The sequence below is a fragment of the Borostomias antarcticus genome, assembly GCF_949987555.1.
Source record: "Borostomias antarcticus genome assembly, chromosome: 22".
NCBI classification, from domain to species: domain Eukaryota; kingdom Metazoa; phylum Chordata; class Actinopteri; order Stomiiformes; family Stomiidae; genus Borostomias; species Borostomias antarcticus.
This window is the reverse complement of record NC_140255.1, coordinates 12,168,950-12,189,349: the sequence shown is the minus strand read 5'-3', so window position 1 is coordinate 12,189,349 and position 20,400 is coordinate 12,168,950. Positions and strand designations below refer to the sequence as shown.

General features: G+C 44.6%; 3 protein-coding genes across 4 annotated transcripts in view; 1 reads left to right on the top strand and 2 right to left on the bottom strand.

Annotated features, from left to right (window-relative positions):
* Window positions 1-3,606, bottom strand: part of LOC311324078 (testican-2) — a gene marked incomplete at both ends in the record, with an annotated part of 38,975 nt that extends 35,369 nt beyond the window's left edge. The window contains one exon of the mRNA XM_084456458.1: window positions 3,427-3,606. Within this exon, the coding sequence (XP_084312584.1) occupies window positions 3,427-3,606 (180 nt within the window). The remainder of the gene's footprint in view (window positions 1-3,426) is intronic.
* A 2,024-nt stretch (window positions 3,607-5,630) lies between these two features.
* ascc1 (activating signal cointegrator 1 complex subunit 1) lies at window positions 5,631-16,702 on the bottom strand (the record flags this gene model as incomplete). 2 transcript variants are annotated; one of them, XM_084455911.1, is made up of 10 exons in its annotated part: window positions 5,631-5,995; window positions 10,789-10,908; window positions 11,787-11,860; window positions 12,970-13,094; window positions 13,263-13,382; window positions 13,472-13,605; window positions 14,421-14,599; window positions 15,110-15,207; window positions 15,369-15,468; window positions 16,608-16,702. In XM_084455911.1, 8 exons carry the CDS (start codon window positions 15,452-15,454, stop codon window positions 10,795-10,797), a joined length of 930 nt encoding a protein of 309 aa, XP_084312037.1. In that variant the 3' UTR covers window positions 5,631-5,995; window positions 10,789-10,794. The 2 variants fall into 2 exon arrangements, with proteins under 2 accessions (XP_084312037.1, XP_084312036.1); XM_084455910.1 differs by lacking the exon at window positions 16,608-16,702 and adding an exon at window positions 15,677-15,797.
* Window positions 15,996-19,225, top strand: anapc16 (anaphase promoting complex subunit 16). The gene is made up of 4 exons (XM_084455912.1): window positions 15,996-16,088; window positions 16,644-16,786; window positions 18,173-18,247; window positions 18,404-19,225. The coding sequence occupies exons 2-4, from the start codon at window positions 16,645-16,647 to the stop codon at window positions 18,511-18,513; spliced, it is 327 nt and encodes a 108-aa protein (XP_084312038.1). The 5' UTR covers window positions 15,996-16,088; window position 16,644; the 3' UTR covers window positions 18,514-19,225.
* Window positions 19,226-20,400: the final 1,175 nt, after the last annotated feature.

Sequence of the window (20,400 nt, the reverse complement as noted above, 5' to 3'; positions counted from 1 at the left end):
AGAAACCCACAATCAACCAGACTTGCCATTTGGAGCTCATTAGTGCACACAGTGCAGGAAGCTACAGATGGCTGCTCTGATTGGCTGTCATATTGGAAGCGGATGATAATATCAGCTCATTTAATTCCTGTGCTGTTTCCTATTTTCTCCCTTTCCACGTACTGTATACTTTTTAATTGGGAGCTTCAGTGCTTATCACCACTTGCCTCATTTGCCATTTTAATATTAATTTGAGTCTTTCCTATCCTTAATAACTTTGTCTGTTGGTGTCCCGTGGGGGCTAGGCTAACAGAAAGTTGAGTCACATGACGTGTGCAGATAGCTGGGAAGGTTGGCTGTGGGGCTGAGTGGGGGGGGGGGCATTGGGGTCACTGGTGTTGTTTGCCTGCTACAGCATGGCGCAGTTCTAGTACCCATCTGGGACAATCACACAGGTAGTCTGCTGTTCAGACGAAACATATAAACCTCCCTACACTGTACTCTGTGGAGGAATTGATACACTCTGTACTCTGTGGATGAACAGAATAGAATATCTTATCAGCACTAATCAGTTCCTCACTCCAGTTCTAGGTACTCAGCTAGACATTTAAAGGTTCCCAAGCTGGCAATTTACTATACTGCACTATCCTTTGTCTAACATTCTATCAGTATCATCCTAATTTACTTATCCCATCTGATCATGGATGATTATGAACAGGGATCTAAAATAAACCCAGACAAAGACTGCCACCTAAAAACATGCACTGTACTCTTTCCATCAAAAACACACTGTACTCTTTCCATCAGCCACTGTCCTACATCAATCTGTTACATAAAAGGTTCCTAGTGGGTGCCAGTCCCCTTCCCCGTCCTCAGCTTAGCCCTGCGCTAATCATAAAAACCAATGGAACTTTGCAGGGGAAGGATGCAGCAATTTCCCTTCAATAAAAATGTAGCTGGCAGTATAACAGGTGCAATCCTAGGCAGCCGTCGGGTGGCTGGAGAGCTGCTCTGCGCTTTAATGAGCTCCTAGCTTAGGCTGCTGAGAGAGAGAGAGAGAGAGAGAGAGAGAGAGAGAGAGAGAGAGAGAGAGAGAGAAAGATGGGAATGGGAAAGTCGGCCATGAACAGCAGAGCATTGTCCGTCTTGGCGCCGGGCTGGGTTCTGCCTCGGCAGATGATGGAGTCCAACTATCAGAATGCACCTCTAAAAGTAGGACTTGAAACCCAGGTGTAGCATTCCTATTCAAATAATCTTGACTGTTTTTGACAGATTACTATCGATCTTCCAGCTTCTGTAGACTTTCAGTTAATGATGTTCTTCTGAATGAGGCATCCTTCATCCGGTTGCCATTCTCTTTGGTCTGTCCTGTCTCTTAACAGCCTACTAGAGGAAATGTCTGTACATTCTCATCCATATGATCTTATACAATGCGTGTGCAATGGATTCTTCAATGTGAGATTTGCCGTGGTACTCTGTGACATTTTCAAATGCGCGATGATGTGTGTGATGACAGCTTTGACTGTGATGTGGTCAATAATGAGCCTTGTATAACACCTAGCAGCCCTGCTGTGCAACATTCTGACGCCTCCTGTCTTAGCAGCTGCTTCTGTCATTATTTCAAATTCTCTCTCATTATCTAACCTTGTTAAATGCCAGCGTGGATCATGTCGATTCAATTCAGACTTCTGCTCAGGCCAAAGAAACATATGGTGGCATACCTTTCCTCAAACGGAACAGGATCCAGGATGGTATATGCCAGATGATAGAAACCATCCACTGTCTTAATATCACTTGTGATACAAGTGAATACAAAACTGTCTGCTGATTCTTTGCTGATTTTTTCCTGTGATACTCCAATCTTCTGCTGGGCTGTCTACTATCTATTGTGTCAGTTATCACCATGTCCTCTCCCATTTGCTACTGTTGACAGACAAAGCACCGATACCAGTGTGTGTCTGTTATGAGAGTATAATACCAACAGACACTGATATAGGGGAGAATAATTCTGGCTACGTTGCTGAAATCTGGTGACTGTCCCGTTGTTAAGGTGGAGGCTGGGATTAGATCGGTTGCTAACCAGCCGCCTCCCCCTCAGAGGGCGGGCAGTGCGCTCGCTGTGTTCCATGCCGTGGGTTCTGTCCTCGGCGGCGAGGGGAAACATCTTCCAGCTCCTACCACTGGAGTGGCTCTGCCACACCTCAAAGTCCTGCCCTGTCCGATGGACGCCATGCTAAGTAGCTAGCTTCTCCCCCACCTGGCATGTGATGGTGAGCGCCCAGGAGCGTGACAGGAAATGGTGAACGGAGCGCCTCTGCCTTTTTACAGTTCATAGCCTGACCAGACAGGAAGTTCACGTGGGAGGGGTTGGAAGTAGCTCAGCAGAGGGAAGCAGAGCTTGCGTCCCTCCTGAATATTTTCGAGTTGTTACAGTTGTAGCTGTGGCTTAGTGTGGTAGAGTGGTCTTCCATCCTAGCAACCAGTCCATCGCTATAAAATATGCAAGGGTTGGAGTGAGCCAATCAATGGATATTGATAAGTAAATACAGACACTAAACTCCAGGCTGTGGTCAGAATATGTAAATTACTACTGAGGAGTTGGAGCACATTGCTTGGTAAATGGACTGCACTTATATAGCGCTTTTATCCAAAGCGCTTTACAATGGCCTCTCATTCATCCATTCACATACCAATGGTGGCAGCTGCCCATTGGGAGCAATTTGGGGTTCAGTGTCTTGCCCCATATGGACAGGAGGAGCCGGGATTCGAACCGCAGACCATGCGGTCATTGAGCGACCCGCTCTACCTCCTGGGCCAGAGCCGCCCCATGTGGGCTCCTTTGAACAGCTCCACAACCAGCTGAGCATCCTGGTTTCACAATAGGTTTCCACTTTACAAAGGATCATGACTTGAGTTAAATAACCCAGAATAGGCAGCAGGCAGCCTTTTTAAATCACACTACTTTGTTGAAATGTTAGCCTAACGAATTTCAATCTCAAATAAACTGACCAATTTGTGTATTCAATAACGTATTAATACAATCAAACGGTGTGTAGGCAACACCACAAAAGCATGTACATGTTCTACATGGCAGCCAATACACTGCAATGTTTAAATTATCCTGTACAGTAGGCTATAGCCATCAATGATCATTTGTGGGTAAAAGCTCGCCTACCTCAGTTCTACTGTTGTGAAGCACCTTGCGATAGTATAGTGTCATAACCTAGCCTGTTACTTCGGACATCTTTATTTCCTCATTTTTGGCATAATGTTTAGCCTAGTTGTGTGCATCCAGTGGTGGCAGCGTGCATAAATTAATTAAAAAAATTCATCCCCTAATATTCCACTATTATAATAAATAAATAAATAAATAAATAAATATTGTAATTCGTGCGTGTAAGATAACCAACAGAAATAAATTATCCAATAATTAGATGACCGACTCACGTCTCTGAAGCGATTCCAGTGTTTGATCTTACGGCTATATTGAGAAATGGTTGACAGCCATTGCTCATCTTCCATGAAATTTCCTGGTTTTTCTCCCTCTTTCCCACTTTTCACATCTACCTGCATCGATAACCCGACCAGCAGGAGGACGGGCACCAGCAGGCGAGCCAGATCTCTCATCCCGACCATGTTTGTGCTGCAGTTCAGCATATCCTCTGTCCTCTGTCCAAGGTTTCACGATGCAACGATGCCCGAAACCCGAATATGCTCCACACCGCGCCGAAGTGCGAGCAGTGCATGAATGAGAGAAAGGGAGAGAGAGAGGGGAAAGAGAGAAAGAGCGGGGGGTGAAAGAGAGAGGGAGGAGGGGGTGGGGGGGTGGGCGGCGAGGAATCTCATATACCTGTTATTACTTTCTCTCTGCGAGTAGACCATTACATGTTTTCTATTTCGTCCACGAACTCTCAGGTGAGACCACCTCCCTGCCGCCATGAAGTGAGCCCTTCATATTCCTTTACGTTATCAATCAAATTACGCCATTGATGTTATATTATATAGAGGTTTTTTCTCAAAGCCTCTTTTCCTGCCATGGATCACTTTCCCATGGAGATAAATTGAGTCCACATGGTAATACACTCTTTATAGCCTCATTTGGGGTTAAGGTTACCTATACTGGCCAGGCCTGAACTACCTGCTGGGTCAAACACATTCTGACATTGTCAACCAAACAGTTTATGTGGTGGGTGCAGACTTTCCTGAATCTGCAGGGTTCCAGGACTGGGAAGAGCAAGCGAAGCCATGCTATGGTAGACAGCCAGGTGTGCCTTCAACATGATATGACCACTGACCCCTAATGAGAGGTCATCACCGGTCGGGTCATGATCAGAACATGAACTGCTGGAGGTCTCCAGTCCTACAGCAGGGCTGGACAGCAGAGTGTGTGGTTCAACACTGCAGTCAGGACACCAAAACAAGATTAATGCCTTTAAGTGGTCTATTGTGTCAAGACAAGAGGCTTTGAAAAGGGTTTATATGACGGGTTAGATTGAACAGAGGCCTCAGTCTGATAGCGTCTACAGATTACCTTCAGTCTGCTTGCTCCTTCTTATCAATCAGTAACGGTCACAAGTGATCCCAAGGCAGACGAGACACATGTCCCGCCATCCATGGAGCTACTAGCACTTGGAATGGCAGTAAGCCTATCTCTTGGGGTATATATGTCGGTGCATGTCGAAGAGATTCTAGTGATGAGCAGGGAGTACTAACGGATGAAGAAACAGCCGTGGGACTGTAATGCTGTTGGTGACCTTTCTGCGTGTGTACACTAATTACCATGTCTCCTCAGAGCGAGAGAGCCTTCAGCTGCTTGATGTACGAGGAGCCTCGAAAACAAAGTTCTAGTTATTGATCATCATTAAGTTCTAGTTATTGATTATCATAACGGCAGGACAGATGTAAAAACTGATGGGCTGAGCAATCAAACGGAAACGGCATGTGTGCCGCTGCAGTTCAGCCAATCAGAGTGGATTTCCAGTGAGAGGCGGTGACGACATTCTGCCGAAGACACTTTTATGTAGCCCATCTCCTCCCTACACGTCAGTCCCTTGAAGTGAGCTGTGGAGGAATGGCTTTAATTAAAACCTGGATTAATTTATCTCGATTCCTTTACAGTACTTTCTGCGTGGCAGGGGTCATCTGTTCTATTTAAGTTTAAGATTTTAAGATATGAGCTTAATGAGTTTACTAAAAGAAGTCAGAGAGAAACACTTGATTTTAAATGTAATCCCCACAGAGGTGCTTATCATATTGTAACATATTGTATAATGTTGCTATCTGCAAATATTTCTTATCTGCAAAATGTAAATGGGGTAAATTCCACCCCGTGTTCGAGATATGATGGCAACCGTGTAACACCAGAAATGTGTGTAGAACTGCTTTCCCTTATCAAGTATTGGCAGATAAAAACTGATAAAAACTATGTAATTGAGTAAACACACAGGAACATTTTGTATATTAGCCAATTAATTGCACAAGGATGAACATGTGACAAGATGGTGAGGTTTGCACAATCCTATGTTTACTGTTGCAGAATTATGAATTGGAAATTTTCAAAAGCACTGTATGGCACACACAAAATACCACAGAGGAAATAATAAATGCAAATATACACACCTCCGGTACACAGCTCTGGTGTGCATCAATAAATGTCAATAACCAAATCAGGTTTGAAGCTGGGCCACTGTTTCAACACCACAAAATCCAGACCAAGTGAACAGGGTAATTTTTCTTCTACTCAAAACGCCAGGGGCACTTTTCCGTGGGTCTCTTCAGCTGAAGCGTGTGCACCATGGTGTCGGTGCTCAGGAGGGCAGGACGGGAGGGTCAGGCGTGTGGTCGGCTCCATGGTAGCCGCCTCAAGCCTCTGGATACTGAGATGACGTCCGTGGAGGCAGAGGTGCTACCTGTCTGTAAGCCTGATGGTGATTGGGGTCAGGGACGCCCCCTGCCTGTGCTCGCGCTGGAGGCTGTCCATCTCTCCATCTCTCCACCATGGGTCTTCACCTCCGACCTGCAGGACATAACCAATCAGACGCTTCAGAGTCCCGAGACGTCAGTTCACTCTGGTTCTACACCACTTACTCAAACCAAACACTGGCTCCGGGCTGCTTCTTTGAACCGTTGAAGGGAGCCTGTTTTGAGGAGAATACGTCTCGTTGGCAGCATTTCACAAGTACTCTCAGGTGACTTAGCTGCTGTAGCTGGAGTTGCTATAAATGTGTAGATTTAATTCAAATGGATTCATACTGGTTCACGCAGCTATTAAAAAAAGTGTCTGACTACATTTTTCCCTGGACCATCATGACAGCCCCCTGGGCACTGCCCCCCGCAGCAGGGGAGGTGCGCCACACTGCTGCAAGTCACGGCTGTGGTCTCTCTCTCCACTTTCATCCTCAACTCTGCTGCACAAAGCCAGCAGGGGGCCTGGCTGGCAAGCTGCTGGGGAAAGCCTGTTTGTCTGTTTGTTTGTTTGTTTGTTTGTTTGTCTGTTTGTTTGTTTGTGCCTCTGGGAGGACAGATCCCAGGGTAAACACTGACAACTGCAGGTAGCCCTCCAGACTCAGCAGGCTGAATGATGAAGAGCCAGCCCTGGAGGGATCACCTGCCACTCAGTGTACTGTATCATATTCAAATACTCCAACCTTGACTGTCCATCAAGGCCACCCGCGCCTTTCAACGCCACTGCTATCAGTCTGATGGGTGAATGCCAGAGACGGTCGACTTCCCATCAAAGAGGAAAACACGGGTTTTCCACCCATCATACTCCAAGACTAATGATGGTGTCCAATGCCAGTGTTGTATTCTTTCTGCACTACACCTGCCGCTGTCGATATACCTTGCACCATAGACAATAGACAGCAACAATTGACTGTACTACTGTACCCTTAAACACTTGAACCAACACCTGACCAACACTTGAACAATTGAGCACCTTGCCTATACAATAGACAATAACAATTGACTCTGTACAACTGTATTTTTAATTGTAATAACTGTATCACCTATATTACAGTCACGGTCATCCATGATTGGAAAGAATAATTAGATGAAGGTCAATTTGATAGACTGCTAGACTCCAGAGAGTAAATTGACAGATTGGGAACCTTATAATGTCTAGTTGTACCTAGGAACTGGAATGAGGAATTGATTAGTGCTGATAAGATACTGTAAGGACAAGTGATAACAAGAATTCCAACGTACCTGTGCCTGTTCTGGTTATATATGGCGAGAAAAAATGTTCTATTCTATTCTATTGTTGTGTACCTTCCTTACCGGTTAAGGAACAGTCTATTGAATCTCTTTCCTCGTATTCTCTAATGTTCCATCTTGTAGTTGAGAATCTCTTCAAGCTTCTCAACTACAAAACTCGTTAACTACAAAACTTGCAGCACTGTACCTGGCTTCTTCAAAAGTCTCAGCACTCCTAATGGTGCCGAGTAAAATATTGTGTACCCTACACATTGGTATGCTCAATGAACCCTAGTTTTAAGGCAGGACACTTATTGGGAACGTTAACTTGGCCTGACCTTAAAAAGTAATTAACAGCGTATACGATTTTGCGTTCTCCAGCTCCTCTCCTAGTGTGTAAATCTAAAATATCTGTGGTTCTTAAAGGTCAAAAGTCTTTCAAACATCTCTTTTCCCTTTAGTTTCTAGGTGTAACCAATCCTCCTGGGTGACACCATCATTTCTAATTACATGGTATGGTTTGGAATTACAATATCCAACATTTAGGGGAAACATCTGACTTGCACTGAAGGAAACTGGAAATTTTCATAATACATTTTGGAAACATTGGCGATGTTTATAACTAGCATGAAATTAGATATGCTAAGTAGGTATAAACAATATTTTGATAACATGTTAGAAAAACATCAGTATCTACGTAGGAACTCTTATAAGTGTGTGTGTGTGTGTGTTTATGTATATATATATATATATATATATATGTGTGTGTGTGTGTGTGTGTGTGTGTGTGTGTGTGTGACGCTTTCATGGTTATTTCCAAAGGGAGTGCATATTATCAGATCTTTGATGAAGCTTATGCAATATTTCCCAGATTGACTAGCTTTGAGCACTTTTTCCCCAAATTATATGAATGTCTCTTTCAGAGGAAATGCAATGTGGAAAAGCCTTTTTCTACCACTCAGCAAATCTGAGTCTCTGAGTCAAATCTGAATCTCATCCAGGCCCTGGTCATCTCCCGCCTGGACTACTGCAACTCCCTCCTCGCTGGGGCCCCAGCGTCAGCCATTAAACCTCTGGAACTTGTCCAGAAAGCCACTGCTCGCCTGGTGTTCAACCACCCCAAGTTCTCCCACACAACTTCCCTCCTCCGTTCCCTACACTGGCTCCTTGTAGTGGCTCGCATCCAGTTTAAAACTCTGGCGCTAGCCTACAGGGCAATGAAAGGAACAGCCCCCTCCTACCTCCAGGCCATGGTCAAACCCTACACCCCCTCCCGACCGCTACGCTCTGCTACCTCGGGGCGACTGGTTGCCCCATCACTCCGAAGCCCCTGCGGTCGATCGACATGGTCACGGCTCTTCTCTGTCCTGGCCCCGCAGTGGTGGAATGAACTGCCCACTGATGTCAGGACAGCAGAGTCGCTGCCCATCTTTCGCCGCAGGCTCAAAACTCATCTCTTCAAGAAGTACTACAACAATCCTCCCTTCTAAGCACTTATTGTATCGTATTGTATTGTATTGCACTATACTTTAGAATGCTATTCTTACCCTTTGCCTTCAGCACTAGATTATGCTCTTGGTCACTTGTTTTAGAAAGAAGATGCACTTGTGAGTTCTGGCAAGTAGTAGTACATTGGCTTTTCCTACGTTAAATGCAATTATTGTTAGTCGCTTTGGATAAAAGCGTCTGCTAAATGACTGTAATGTAATGTAATGTAAATCTGTTGACAACTGCCCTGCAACTTCTGACCTGCAGGACCTGGAGATGGACCTTCCCCAGCAGAGACAGATCTACGATGACCTACAGCACCAAACCCAGCGACTGATGTAGGGACTCACAGTAAAACGTGCCCATTAAAACCGTAGCAGTACAGTAGCAGTAAAGCCTCCAATGAAATCCTCAGTGAAGAGTGAAGAACAGGAAATGTCTGTCGTCCTCTAAACTATCACTGAGATCTCATTTATCAGGCGCCGTCGAAAAGGACAGGTATGTGGGCCCTGCAACCTCAGGGGTCAATGTAGGAGCCTCCCACTGTACGAAGGAAAGAGCGGACCAATTCATCAGATACTGTAGATGTACCAATTCGTCAGATACTGTAGATGTACCAATTCGTCAGATACTGTAGATGTACCAATTCGTCAGATACTGTAGATGTACCAAGAGGCAGATACTGTAGATGTACCAAGAGGCAGATACTGTAGATGTACCAATTCGTCAGATACTGTAGATGTACCAAGAGGCAGATACTGTAGATGAACCAAGAGGCAGATACTGTAGATGTACCAAGCCGGGCTCGAAAAGGATGCGAGACTGGCACTGCACAAGCAGAAACACAACGCTAGTGTGTCCAGAGTTGAAAACAAAACATCATTCATCGTTCAAAACATCATTCATTACCAGCCACAGAGACGAGGAGTAGAGTAGTGTTACGCCAAAGACGACTTTGTGGCTGCAAAAGTTAATGAGATTATGGATTTCTGTATAAAATGGACCTCCAATCACATGTTTGATAAGTGTCTGTATGCTTGCTGACGTGTGTCTCTAGCGCTGTGGCCCATGCTTCCTGAATCACGTTTCTGCCAAAGGAAAATAAGAGTGTGCAATCTCACTGAATCTAATCAAGGTGCAAATGACCCAATCTCTCTGTGTGTTTACTTGGAGACGTATTGACATTTCCCAGAAGCCTCTTGACGTTAAACCTGATTGTGATTTTTTATTAAGGCCCCGGGTTCTCAGGAGGACCGTCTCCGGCTGATTACGGCTGCCCTCTGAAGTCCCAGGTTGGAGGTGGCATAAATTCCAGGCGGGGCCTGAGCCACGCTAATCAATGAACGCTTGGGTGGCTGGCTGTGTTTTCCAATGGAGACATTTGCATACCCCTGCCTAATCGGTTGTGTCGACAAGACTCCAGGAACACAGGGAAATCAAGTCACCGAACCGGTGGGCGGGCGGGGAGGGGCAGAATTGACAGACAAAAGCTCCCTTGGCTTCCATCAGTGGGACTTGTGGCCACCCAGCGATTGCCTCCCTGCATGACAAGCAGGAGAGGAGGGGAGGGGGGGGTTGGACGGGGCCAGGCTGAGCTGAGCAGAGGGGGGGGGGGGGGGGGGGGGTTGGACAGGGCCAGGCTGAGCTGAGCCGCCTGTGACGGCAGAACAGACAACCGTGATCTGGCTTCCAAATGACTGCATTCACTCTCTGACTGCACAAGCAGAGATGGGGAGGGGGGATATGGACAGTTAGGCCGTCTATACAAATAAAGCTTTGATTGATTGATTGATTGACTGTACACGGCCATTTATAGAGCACAACAATCTAAGTGTTTCTGAAGACCTATTCAGCTGGTCAACCCAGTACTAGATGAGAACACTGTTCTCATGTTCAGTCTCAAGTATTCCACCTGCTTGGTCAAATGGCCAGTATGGCAATCTACTCCTCTTGCACCAGACAGCTCTTTCAGACTTCTCTGATTTATGACTATGGTGCCCCCTGCTGGTCAGCTATGCTCAGGCTTTCACCAAGCTATGGCAGCTACCATACTGTATGTCCAAGCTATAAGCAAGGAGACTTGTTCACTGTTTTTGAGAGTCTGTGTGTTGACATTTGACCTCTTACCTAAGTTTAGAAGCTGATGCAGCCTGCTGAGGTGTAGAAGCCGGTACAGTCAGTGGAGTACCTCTGGGACATGTGGACAGCATTCAGATCAAACTCTCCAAAGTGATATGATCCAAAGTTCTGCCATGATAACACAAAATGGGAACAAGATATTACGTTTCATTCAGTTAGGTTAATATGCAAGAAACATCGCCTATAAGCACTTGAAGTGTATTGTAAGAAAAGCTTAGCTTCTGTGCCTTTGGTAATATTGGATATGTTTGGAACATATTTCCAAAATACCGAACAAATGTCAGTGCTAACTGAAGTGTTATACGAGATGAACTATGAAACTAACTGTGCTCTGCTCGTCTGGCAATCATGCTGAGACAACCCCCCCTGGGGGAGGCAGTTTGGTTCTTTTCAACTGGTTTGCAAAAAACAATGTTCAAACTGCTCTCCAAATGAAACAAACTGCACTTGATTCTAAATAAATGCTGTGGTGTAAACACTCCCTTAGTGTCACATCTGAAGGGGGAAATGATAAGCAAATGCACCAATTGTAGAATTTTTCAGGAAGGCCAATTCTGAAAATTAATCAAATATAAGAGATAAACCTTAATATTTTGAGTAGTGTCTACTTTAGTTATTGTGCATTTTGCAAGTCACTGTGGGATTTCTGTACTGTTGCTTTAAAAAATGCAATTTCAATCCTAATCAAAACACAATTTCAATCCTAATCAAACTCTCATTCAGTCCTTGGCCCTCTCCATGAAAATGACCACCAGAGGGCAGTTTTCCCAAACATAACATTGGAAATCTACTAAGAGGCCTACTGTACATGTGAACTGTTTTTCTAGAATGGCATTTACTCGGGAACCATGTCGTCATAGCTCTGGGTTGCGTAAGATCGTGTCCTTATTTTATTCCACAGGCTGTACGCAGAGTTGAGCAAACAGTTGTGTGTAAGTGATAAGGCAGTTATTGAGGTAGCAATGACGATTTTGATTTCCTCTGACCTTCAATATGATCCTTGCATCAAAGGCCTCCCGGTCTTTCATGTTCTGTCTTCCAGGACCACCCTTGCCTTCAGCTGTAAAACAAGGAACAGCACTAGAGATGATTAATAAGTGTCTTAATAAGACACAGAAAGAACAGATGACTCAGTTTCACACAGCATGGCTTGATGAATGGATAAAAGCAAAACCACCTGACACATAGGCCTATGCAACATGTTTACTTACAATGGACAGAGTCAGAGTCAGGCTAATTACATTAGTGAAACTGAGAGCAGAAAACACTATCCTGATGCTTAACGGGGATATGGTCACAACAAAAATAAGCTCTGAATCTCAACAGTCCCTGTTCACAAACTGGTAAACACGCTCCCCAAAGAGCCTGGCTGTCCCTCCTTTGTGCCATGGTAATGGCCAGCCCCGCGCAGACTCATGTTTGAGAACTGGACCTGGACTTAATCCATGGCCAAATCAATGAGGCCATTGTTGCGGGAGTTGGAAAACACTCTACTCACTCGCACAAACAGAACCCTGGCCAAACGGGGAGAGGCTGCTCACAGACGCAGCTCTGCAAGTCCTTGTTGTCACAGTCACGCAGAATGCAGTTTTTTACATCGCTGCTTGCCAGTTTATAGCCCAGCTATTAGATTAGAGGAAATTGAGATGTGTAGTGAAGCTCTAATTCTAAGTGAATACGTGTAGTGAAGCTCTAATTTATTTATCGTTTCAGAATCAGGCCCATTCCAATCATACCACTCCAGTGAAATACACTAGATGCGGCTTCATAAAAACATGTTTATTTCAGAAATATCACACATCAATCATAGCCTACTGATGGCCTTGTGGTTAGAGTGTCCGCCCTGTGATTGGGAGGTTGGGGGTTCAATCCCCGGCCGAGTCAGACAGTACTAAAGACTATACAAATTGTACCCAATGCCTCCCTGCTTGGCACTCTGCATCAAGGGATGGATTGGGGTTAAGTCCCTCAGGTCATGTCCAGGGGGTGTACTTGTACATCAAGCTGCCTCACACTATGGAATCAGGAGATAGGCTCCTGCCCAATGGGCCACTAGGCTCGAGAATTAAGTAGCCTTGAGAATCTATTCTCTATGTATGGATCTTCTTGAGAATCTATTCTCTATGTATGGATCTTCTTGAGAATCTATTCTTAAGGCTACTTACTCACCTGACAGATCCTTCCTGAACAGAGTGTTCATGACAGTGCCATGCAGCTTCACTCTGTCCCACTCTCTGACCATCAGCCCGGCGGACACAAAGTGCTCCACAAGCCGGTCAGCAACAAGCTGCAGCCTACAGCAGAACATAGCGGGAATCAGGAGTTCAACCTCGGATAGTTCCTCTAAGCTAATAGATCATATGCATGGCCAAACTGTTGCAAAGAAAGAAAGATAAAGTGCATGGAAGTCAAAAGCCCTTTTCATTTTTCAAGATAAAAGCAACCGGGCCAAGCATCCTTACTTGTCAGACCCATCTTTCACATGGACCTTAGCATACAGGACGTCCACCATGGCAGGGTCGTCGTTCATGTACTCTATCCCGGTCACCGCCAGAGGAAGAGGCTTTTCTTCTGTGATGTTCCTAATAAGAGTATAGATTGGACGGTTAATTGAAGCACCTAACGTCATAAGGCAATCTTCAGTGCCGTTATCCAGTTGTTTAACACCCACCTGATGAAGTCCTGACACTGGTGGAGCTGTTCACAGGCTCTGGTCACTTCCATGTCGTTCAGAAGTGTTAGTGTTCCAACCGTGAGGTGAAGCTTGGCAGGGTTTTGAAAGATGCTTCCATCTACTCCATTATCCTATAGCACAAACAAAAAGAAATTGAATTAAGATTAACAAACATAGGATTAAATAATCATAATATTATAACAACTTGGACAACACCTCGCACCCCCTACACAGCATGTCAGCTAAGATAAAGAGCACCTTTAGCAACAGACTAATTCAGTCCTGGTGTGTAAAGGAGCGATACAGGAGGTCATTCCTGCCGGGTGCTGTTAGACTTTACAACCCATCTGCCTTTGCCAGGCCTGCTGACAATGAACTGTTTGTGGGCTAAGCTTGCATTTGCTTTTTGACATTCTGTCCTTTGCACATGCACTTTGCACATCAGTCAGAGCACTTGAATGTGTCTAAACATTGAGTATATCTGGACTGCTATTGTATATATTGAGTATGTATGTATGGATCTATCTATCGATCTATCTGTCTATCGATCTATCTGTCTACTGTATCTATCTATCGATCTATCGATCTATCTATCTATCTATCTATCTATCTATCTATCTACACTATATGGACAAAAGTATTGGGACACCTACACATTACACCTACAGGAGCTTTTATGACATCCCATTCTACATTCATATGGAGTTGGTCCCCTCTTTGCAGCTATAACAGCTTCCACTCCTCTGGGAAGGCTTTCTACAAGGTTTTGGAGTGTGTCTGTGGGAATGTTTGCCCATTCATCCAGTAGAGAATTTTTGGGATGTCATAAAAGCTCCTGTAGGTGTAATGTGTAGGTGTCCCAATACTTTTGTCCATATAGTACTTTTGTCCATATAGTGTATCTATCTATCTAAAAATGAGGCCCACTAGTGGCAGTCCTCCTTACCTGAGAACACTGCTCTATGACCTCATCTTTGAACTTCAGGAACCCTTCCTGGACTTGAGGGTGGTTCAGAGCAAAGGACAGGAAGTGGGTGAAGGGCTGTTTCCTCCTGTAGCTCTCCACCAGGACCTCGACACGCGTGACTGCAGAGGAGACCGCTGCCCTTTGGGAGCCTGTGATAACTGTTACATAGACAAAACAAAGACAGACATTTGCCAGCTGACAGTACATCTGTGCATTCAGACAGGCTAGCAGTCTGCTTAAAAAAGGACGGTTAGGGGAGGTGTAGTCTGACTCAACTGATGTAGGTTTTGGCAATAAACCTTGTCATTCGTTGTCACACTGCCCAATCAGTAGCGAGACTGACATGAAATTAATCTGATTCGGGCCGAGAGATTCTCTTGGCACCAATCAGATTCGATCAAGACTATTTTGCATGAGCTCCGTCGCTGCGTCCAGGGCTGGCTCCGCCCAAGACGACTGTGATTGGTTTAAAGATATACTGTGTTTATTCCCCCCTATTGCAGAATGGTAATATGTCCAGCCAGACCTGTCTCCGGCGCTGGCACAGCATAAAAGAAGTGTGGAGATAGGTCTGGCTATGCGAGACTACGGGAGGTGTTGCCCCAGTAGTTTAGATCATAACTTCATAGGCGGGTCTGCCCCCCCACCCGCGCCACCTACCCACCCACCTATCTCTCCTTCCACTCCTTGTTTTGGAATGTTGATTGATGTTTTCGTATCGGACTCAAGGCGCTTGCGTGTATCTCCTTTCTTCCCAATAATGTACCTGTCATACATAAAGCACAAGACAATACACATCACACACAGTTTATGCAAATGTGTGTATGAGACCATGATGGAGAGACCATGATGGAGAGACCATTTACAAAAACAGCACTCGCATGCAGACAGTTGCAACACTACTGTATCATCATCACAACAACTCACTTGAAAAGAACACTTGGGACCTCGATGGCACAGCGGTAACCTTTATCCGTCGGTTCTATGGCGTGACTGTCACAGGGTTCATCCATAAACTCTTCACTTTCTAGACACCACAACAAATGCAGGTAAATTACAAGATGCTCTAACAAGATTACTTCTCAGTATAGCCAACTCCTCCTAGCCACTACAAATGGTAGCACAGAGAGCACATGATCACTTTTGTGACTGGATGTTCCTTCAATTTATTGCAGAAGCAACATTCAAGTCAAGAAAGCATCATAGCGTTGGTGGGACCAATGTGGATGAGGTACCTGGTGGTCCCATGTACGAAAAGTCATCGTCTTCCTCATCTTCATAATGTTCTTCTTTTATGACATTTCTTCTGTATATCCTGCCATTTATGTTTATCAGCGTTGGACGTAAAATGTCCATTTTTAAGTAGGTAGGTAGTTAGTTAACTAACTAGCTCGCTAAATGTGCTAACAGCTTTGCAACTGTGGCTGGATGAAATAGTATTTTACGACGCGTGGTGCGACATACGGCACGTAGGAAAATGGGCGCGTCATCATAGAGTTATAAAAGACATGGATTAGATTATTCCTTGTTAGAAAACGAACAAGATGAAACCTATTCATGTACCAATCTAATCTCAGCCATACACGTTTTAATTGTTGAAAGGAGCTGCACCGTTAAAAACATAGCTAAACTACTGCACGGAAACGGGTAAGGTTTTATCAATTATATATAACTTTTGTAACCAATTTAGATAGGTTTTAAGTATGTTATTCTAAGTTTACGTTCGGTGTGACATTAGGAAGGCACACGTTAGAATAGCTAGCTAGCGATTTGATCTAGACATAGCTAGCTAGCTAACGTTATCTGATACAGCTAGCTAACGCTAACAGTTAGCACAACTTCATAAGATAACCAGGCTGCATTGACATGGTTTAAATCAATATAAAATAATTTGTAATTTATTGGTATGAGCAAATCACTACAGCACACATCGCAACGGCACGCATTGTATATAGCACTATAAAAACATCGCACACACAAAGCACTACACTCCTACTCATCGCACACCATTTTGTATTGTGTTTTGTATTTTGCACTGCTCATTTGCACTGTCCTATCTTTGCACCGTCCCATCTCGTCCTTGCACCCTGTCTAACAATCTCCATCAGCATTATGCACAATGACCAAAACAAATTCCTAGTATGTGTAAAAACTACCTGGCTTAACTGCTTCTGATTCTTTAATGTTGCAATTATGCATCAGGATGGCTGCAGGTTCCTCATCCTCCTCTGCGGGAGGTGTCAGCGGAAGCTCGGTAACTGGGTCTGGATTCAGTGCCTCAGAACTCATCCCTCCACGGAAAGTCCTGTACACCTATCCTAAAGGTGCCGGGGAAATGATGGAAGGTAAGCCACAGACCAAGCCATGGATGTGGCTGCTCGGTATTGCAAGTCACGTGAGGCACCTGGGGTAAATACTTTTTCCCATAGACATGCATGAAACTTTTTTTTTTCTGGGTATCACTCAGTCAAAACGACCGTTTTAAATCATTAGGTCCATTTCTATTTATAAGCCATCAAGAAGAGTTTATATCTGTTTCCTTCCTCATGTCTATGGCAGCACTGTGCTGATCTATGGGAAAAAGGAGCAGAAAAACTGTATTTCCCAGTTCTATGCCCAGAAATCAGCAGACATTAGAGTAGACATTTTGAGGTTGGGTCAGGGTCTGTCTGGACCTGGCATTCTCAGGAGGTAGAGCAGCCGGCTGGGGATTGCAAGGTCCCCGGTTTGATCCCAGTTCTCGGCATGTGCTGAAGTGTCCTTGAGCAAGACACTGAACCCCAAAAATCGCTCACATGAGGCACGGTGCCTAGCACTGTCGCCTCACAGCAAGAAGGTCTCCGGGCCTTTATGTGCGGAGTTTGCATGTTCTCCCTGTGTTTCGCAAGAGTTGCCTACCTAAGAACCCAATACGAAAAACATGCAGAAGAACAGAGGCTCTTCAGTCCGTTCCCTGACCAGGATGTTTGTGGACTGAGTACTTGAACATCAACGGTAATTGAGTCAGTGTAATTATCAGAAAATAACCAAAAAAGGTCTTGCTCTTGTCCAAGACCCATAGACGAGATCCAGACATCGGGTGACCAGGCCCAGACCAAAACCACGTTCATGCGGTCTTGAGACCGAGACCATGAGATGAAGACTCAATCTTTGGTTGAACCCAGGAAAGGTTTACCGTTCCCAGCATCATACCCAACTTTAGAAGCTGCTCTTCTGACAGAGGGATGACGTGTGCTGACACCAGCCACCCCCCTCCTCAGCCAGATCCTCCATCACACCCACTGACACATTACAGGGGGGTTTGTTGATAGGAGCAGCCTGATAGGAGGGCCCATCTGGCTACTTGCCCCTGCTTTGTTAACTCATGTCCCCAAAGCTCTAATTAATGTGCTTAGTTGGGTCATGCAGGAAAGCAGTGGGTGTTCCATGATTAGAGACAAAGGCCACACAGTTAAATGGGACAGCGGAGAGGCTTGAGGGGGCTGGAGTCCTCTGTGTTTGTGTTGTTGTTTTTGTGGAGTGCTTATTTATCCCAAATTTGGCCAGCAAAGCCCCGAGAGGGTCATGTTTGCATAATGTGAGCGGTTTGACAATTGTATGTCTTAATCATTTAATGTCATGTGGTCAAGTCTGCTCTCCTTTATATGACTGTATAGAATATATTTCAGTTTACATTCATTTTGTACCTGTCTCGATAACTGTTAATTAACTTGTGCATCTGTGTTTTTCAGATGGCTCTGACAGATTTTTATGTGAGTCTGTATTCAGCTATCAAGTGGCATCCACACTGAAACAGGTGAAACATGGTAAGTCAGTCATCTGGTAAATTTATTTTGAGTTGGCTTTGAGTGCGTTTGGCTCATTAAATCTAAAACAAAATTGGGATTGTTTATTACCTGAATGAATTGGATGCCATGTTGTCATTGTTTTTTACTAAATTATCTAACATCTTATGTCTTTAGATCAACAGGTATCTCGAATGGAGAAACTTGCAAGTTTGGTTGAGGAGCTGGAAGCAGATGAATGGCGATACAAACCAATCGAGCAGCTTCTGGGATTCACCCCTTCATAAAATAAACTTCACTGACATGATCCTTCAGAGGACTGTTCAGAAAACAAGATGAAGGAAAGATTTTTTATTTTTTATTTGTAGTCATCTAAAACTTTGATCAGGGACATTTGAACATGCACAACCTTTTTGTTGATTTATATAAAATGATGACCCTGAATTTTATTTTTATATTTTTTCTTTTACATAAAGATTTGCCTATATATAATAAAGATTTGGCTATATATAATGTTAAAGATTTGGCTATATATAATGTTAAAGATTTGGCTATATATAATGTTGAATTAGGATGTAGTGTTTGGACTGTCTGTATCCCGAATATCTACAAAACCCCACAACCAAACATGCTCTAAATCACCAGGCTGAAACTAGAGACCATGTCCCAGTCCCACTGTCCACCCTTAGGGACTCACTCAGACCATGTCCCAGTCCCACTGTCCACCCTTACGGACTCACTCAGACCATGTCCCAGTCCCACTGTCCACCCTTACGGACTCACTCAGACCATGTCCCAGTCCCACTGTCCACCCTTAGGGACTCACTCAGACCATGTCCCAGTCCCACTGTCCACCCTTACGGACTCACTCAGACCATGTCCCAGTCCCACTGTCCACCCTTACGGACTCACTCAGACCATGTCCTAGTCCCACTGTCCACCCTTACGGACTCACTCAGACCATGTCCCAGTCCCACTGTCCACCCTTACGGATTCACTCAGACCATGTCCCAGTCCCAATGTCCACCCTTACGGACTCACTCAGACGATTTCCCAGTCCCAATGTCCACCCTTACGGACTCGCTCAGACCATGTCCCAGTCCCAATGTCCACCCTTACGGACTCACTCAGACCATGTCCCAGTCCCAGTGTCCACCCTACAGACTCACAGACTTTGAGGCAGGTTCCCGCTAGGTGCATGAGGGCTTAGGGCTGTCCCATTGCAAATCGTCGAGTGCATGAGGGCTCTCTGGCCAACATTTTGATTATTTTTGCCCCCTTACCGTAAGTCTGCAGACTTGGCCTAAGGGAATTACTCACAGTTAATATCGTTGTGACGTGAAACACGGAGCTACCTGAAGAACGGCCAATAAACAAGCACAGACAGATCAACCAACCACGTTTATGTTAGAAAACAAAATATGTTTTCAGCTGGAATTGCTTATCTGCATAAATAACCTTATAATTATTTTGGTTTCAATATTTGTACATATAGGTAATCAACCCTATGGGTTTGTATAATTTGATTTGTTTGAAAATATATAGGCTATGGTTATAAATGACATATTTCTGTTGCAATAAATCATACGATTCCTCAGTTAAAAGCTGCATGACATTAATCATCCATCTCGGTGTAGTATTCTTTGGATTGAGATTTTCAGCATGAATATGGAAAGAGTTGTGAGGTGCAGAAATGCGTGTTGTCATTCTCCAGTAAATACTTGAAGCTCGATTTATCACAAACAAGAATCACAGGCAGGTAATGTAATTAGCTTATGACCACAAAATGAAATTATTTCAAGTTGAACAGAAATGTTTTGAGGGTGACACGGAAAAGTAGTACAAAGTAGTGAACGAACACGTGCAGGATGGGTTATTGAGCTGACACAGGCAGACACACAGCAGACACTGATACAGGCAGACACAACAGCCCCCTACAGACACTCTGATACAAGCAGACACACAACAGACACTGTCTGATACAGGCATACACAACAGACACTGATACAGGCAGACACACACAACAGACACTGTCTGATACAGGCATACACAAAACAGACAATGATACAGGCAGACACACAACAGACACAGACAACACTGTTCTCTCCTGAGACTAGAAATTTACAATAGGGAAGGTGTCATCAACCGTATAAAACATAATACACATTAGAAGC

Excerpts from the sequence above, each read along its gene's own strand:
- anapc16 (XM_084455912.1), top strand. The coding sequence starts at position 16,645 with ATGGCTGCAGGTTCCTCATCCTCCTCTGCGGGAGGTGTCAGCGGAAGC. Across the intron at positions 16,787-18,172 it reads TGCCGGGGAAATGATGGAAG|ATGGCTCTGACAGATTTTTA; the intron begins GTAAGCCACAGA and ends TGTGTTTTTCAG. Across the intron at positions 18,248-18,403 it reads ACTGAAACAGGTGAAACATG|ATCAACAGGTATCTCGAATG; the intron begins GTAAGTCAGTCA and ends TTATGTCTTTAG.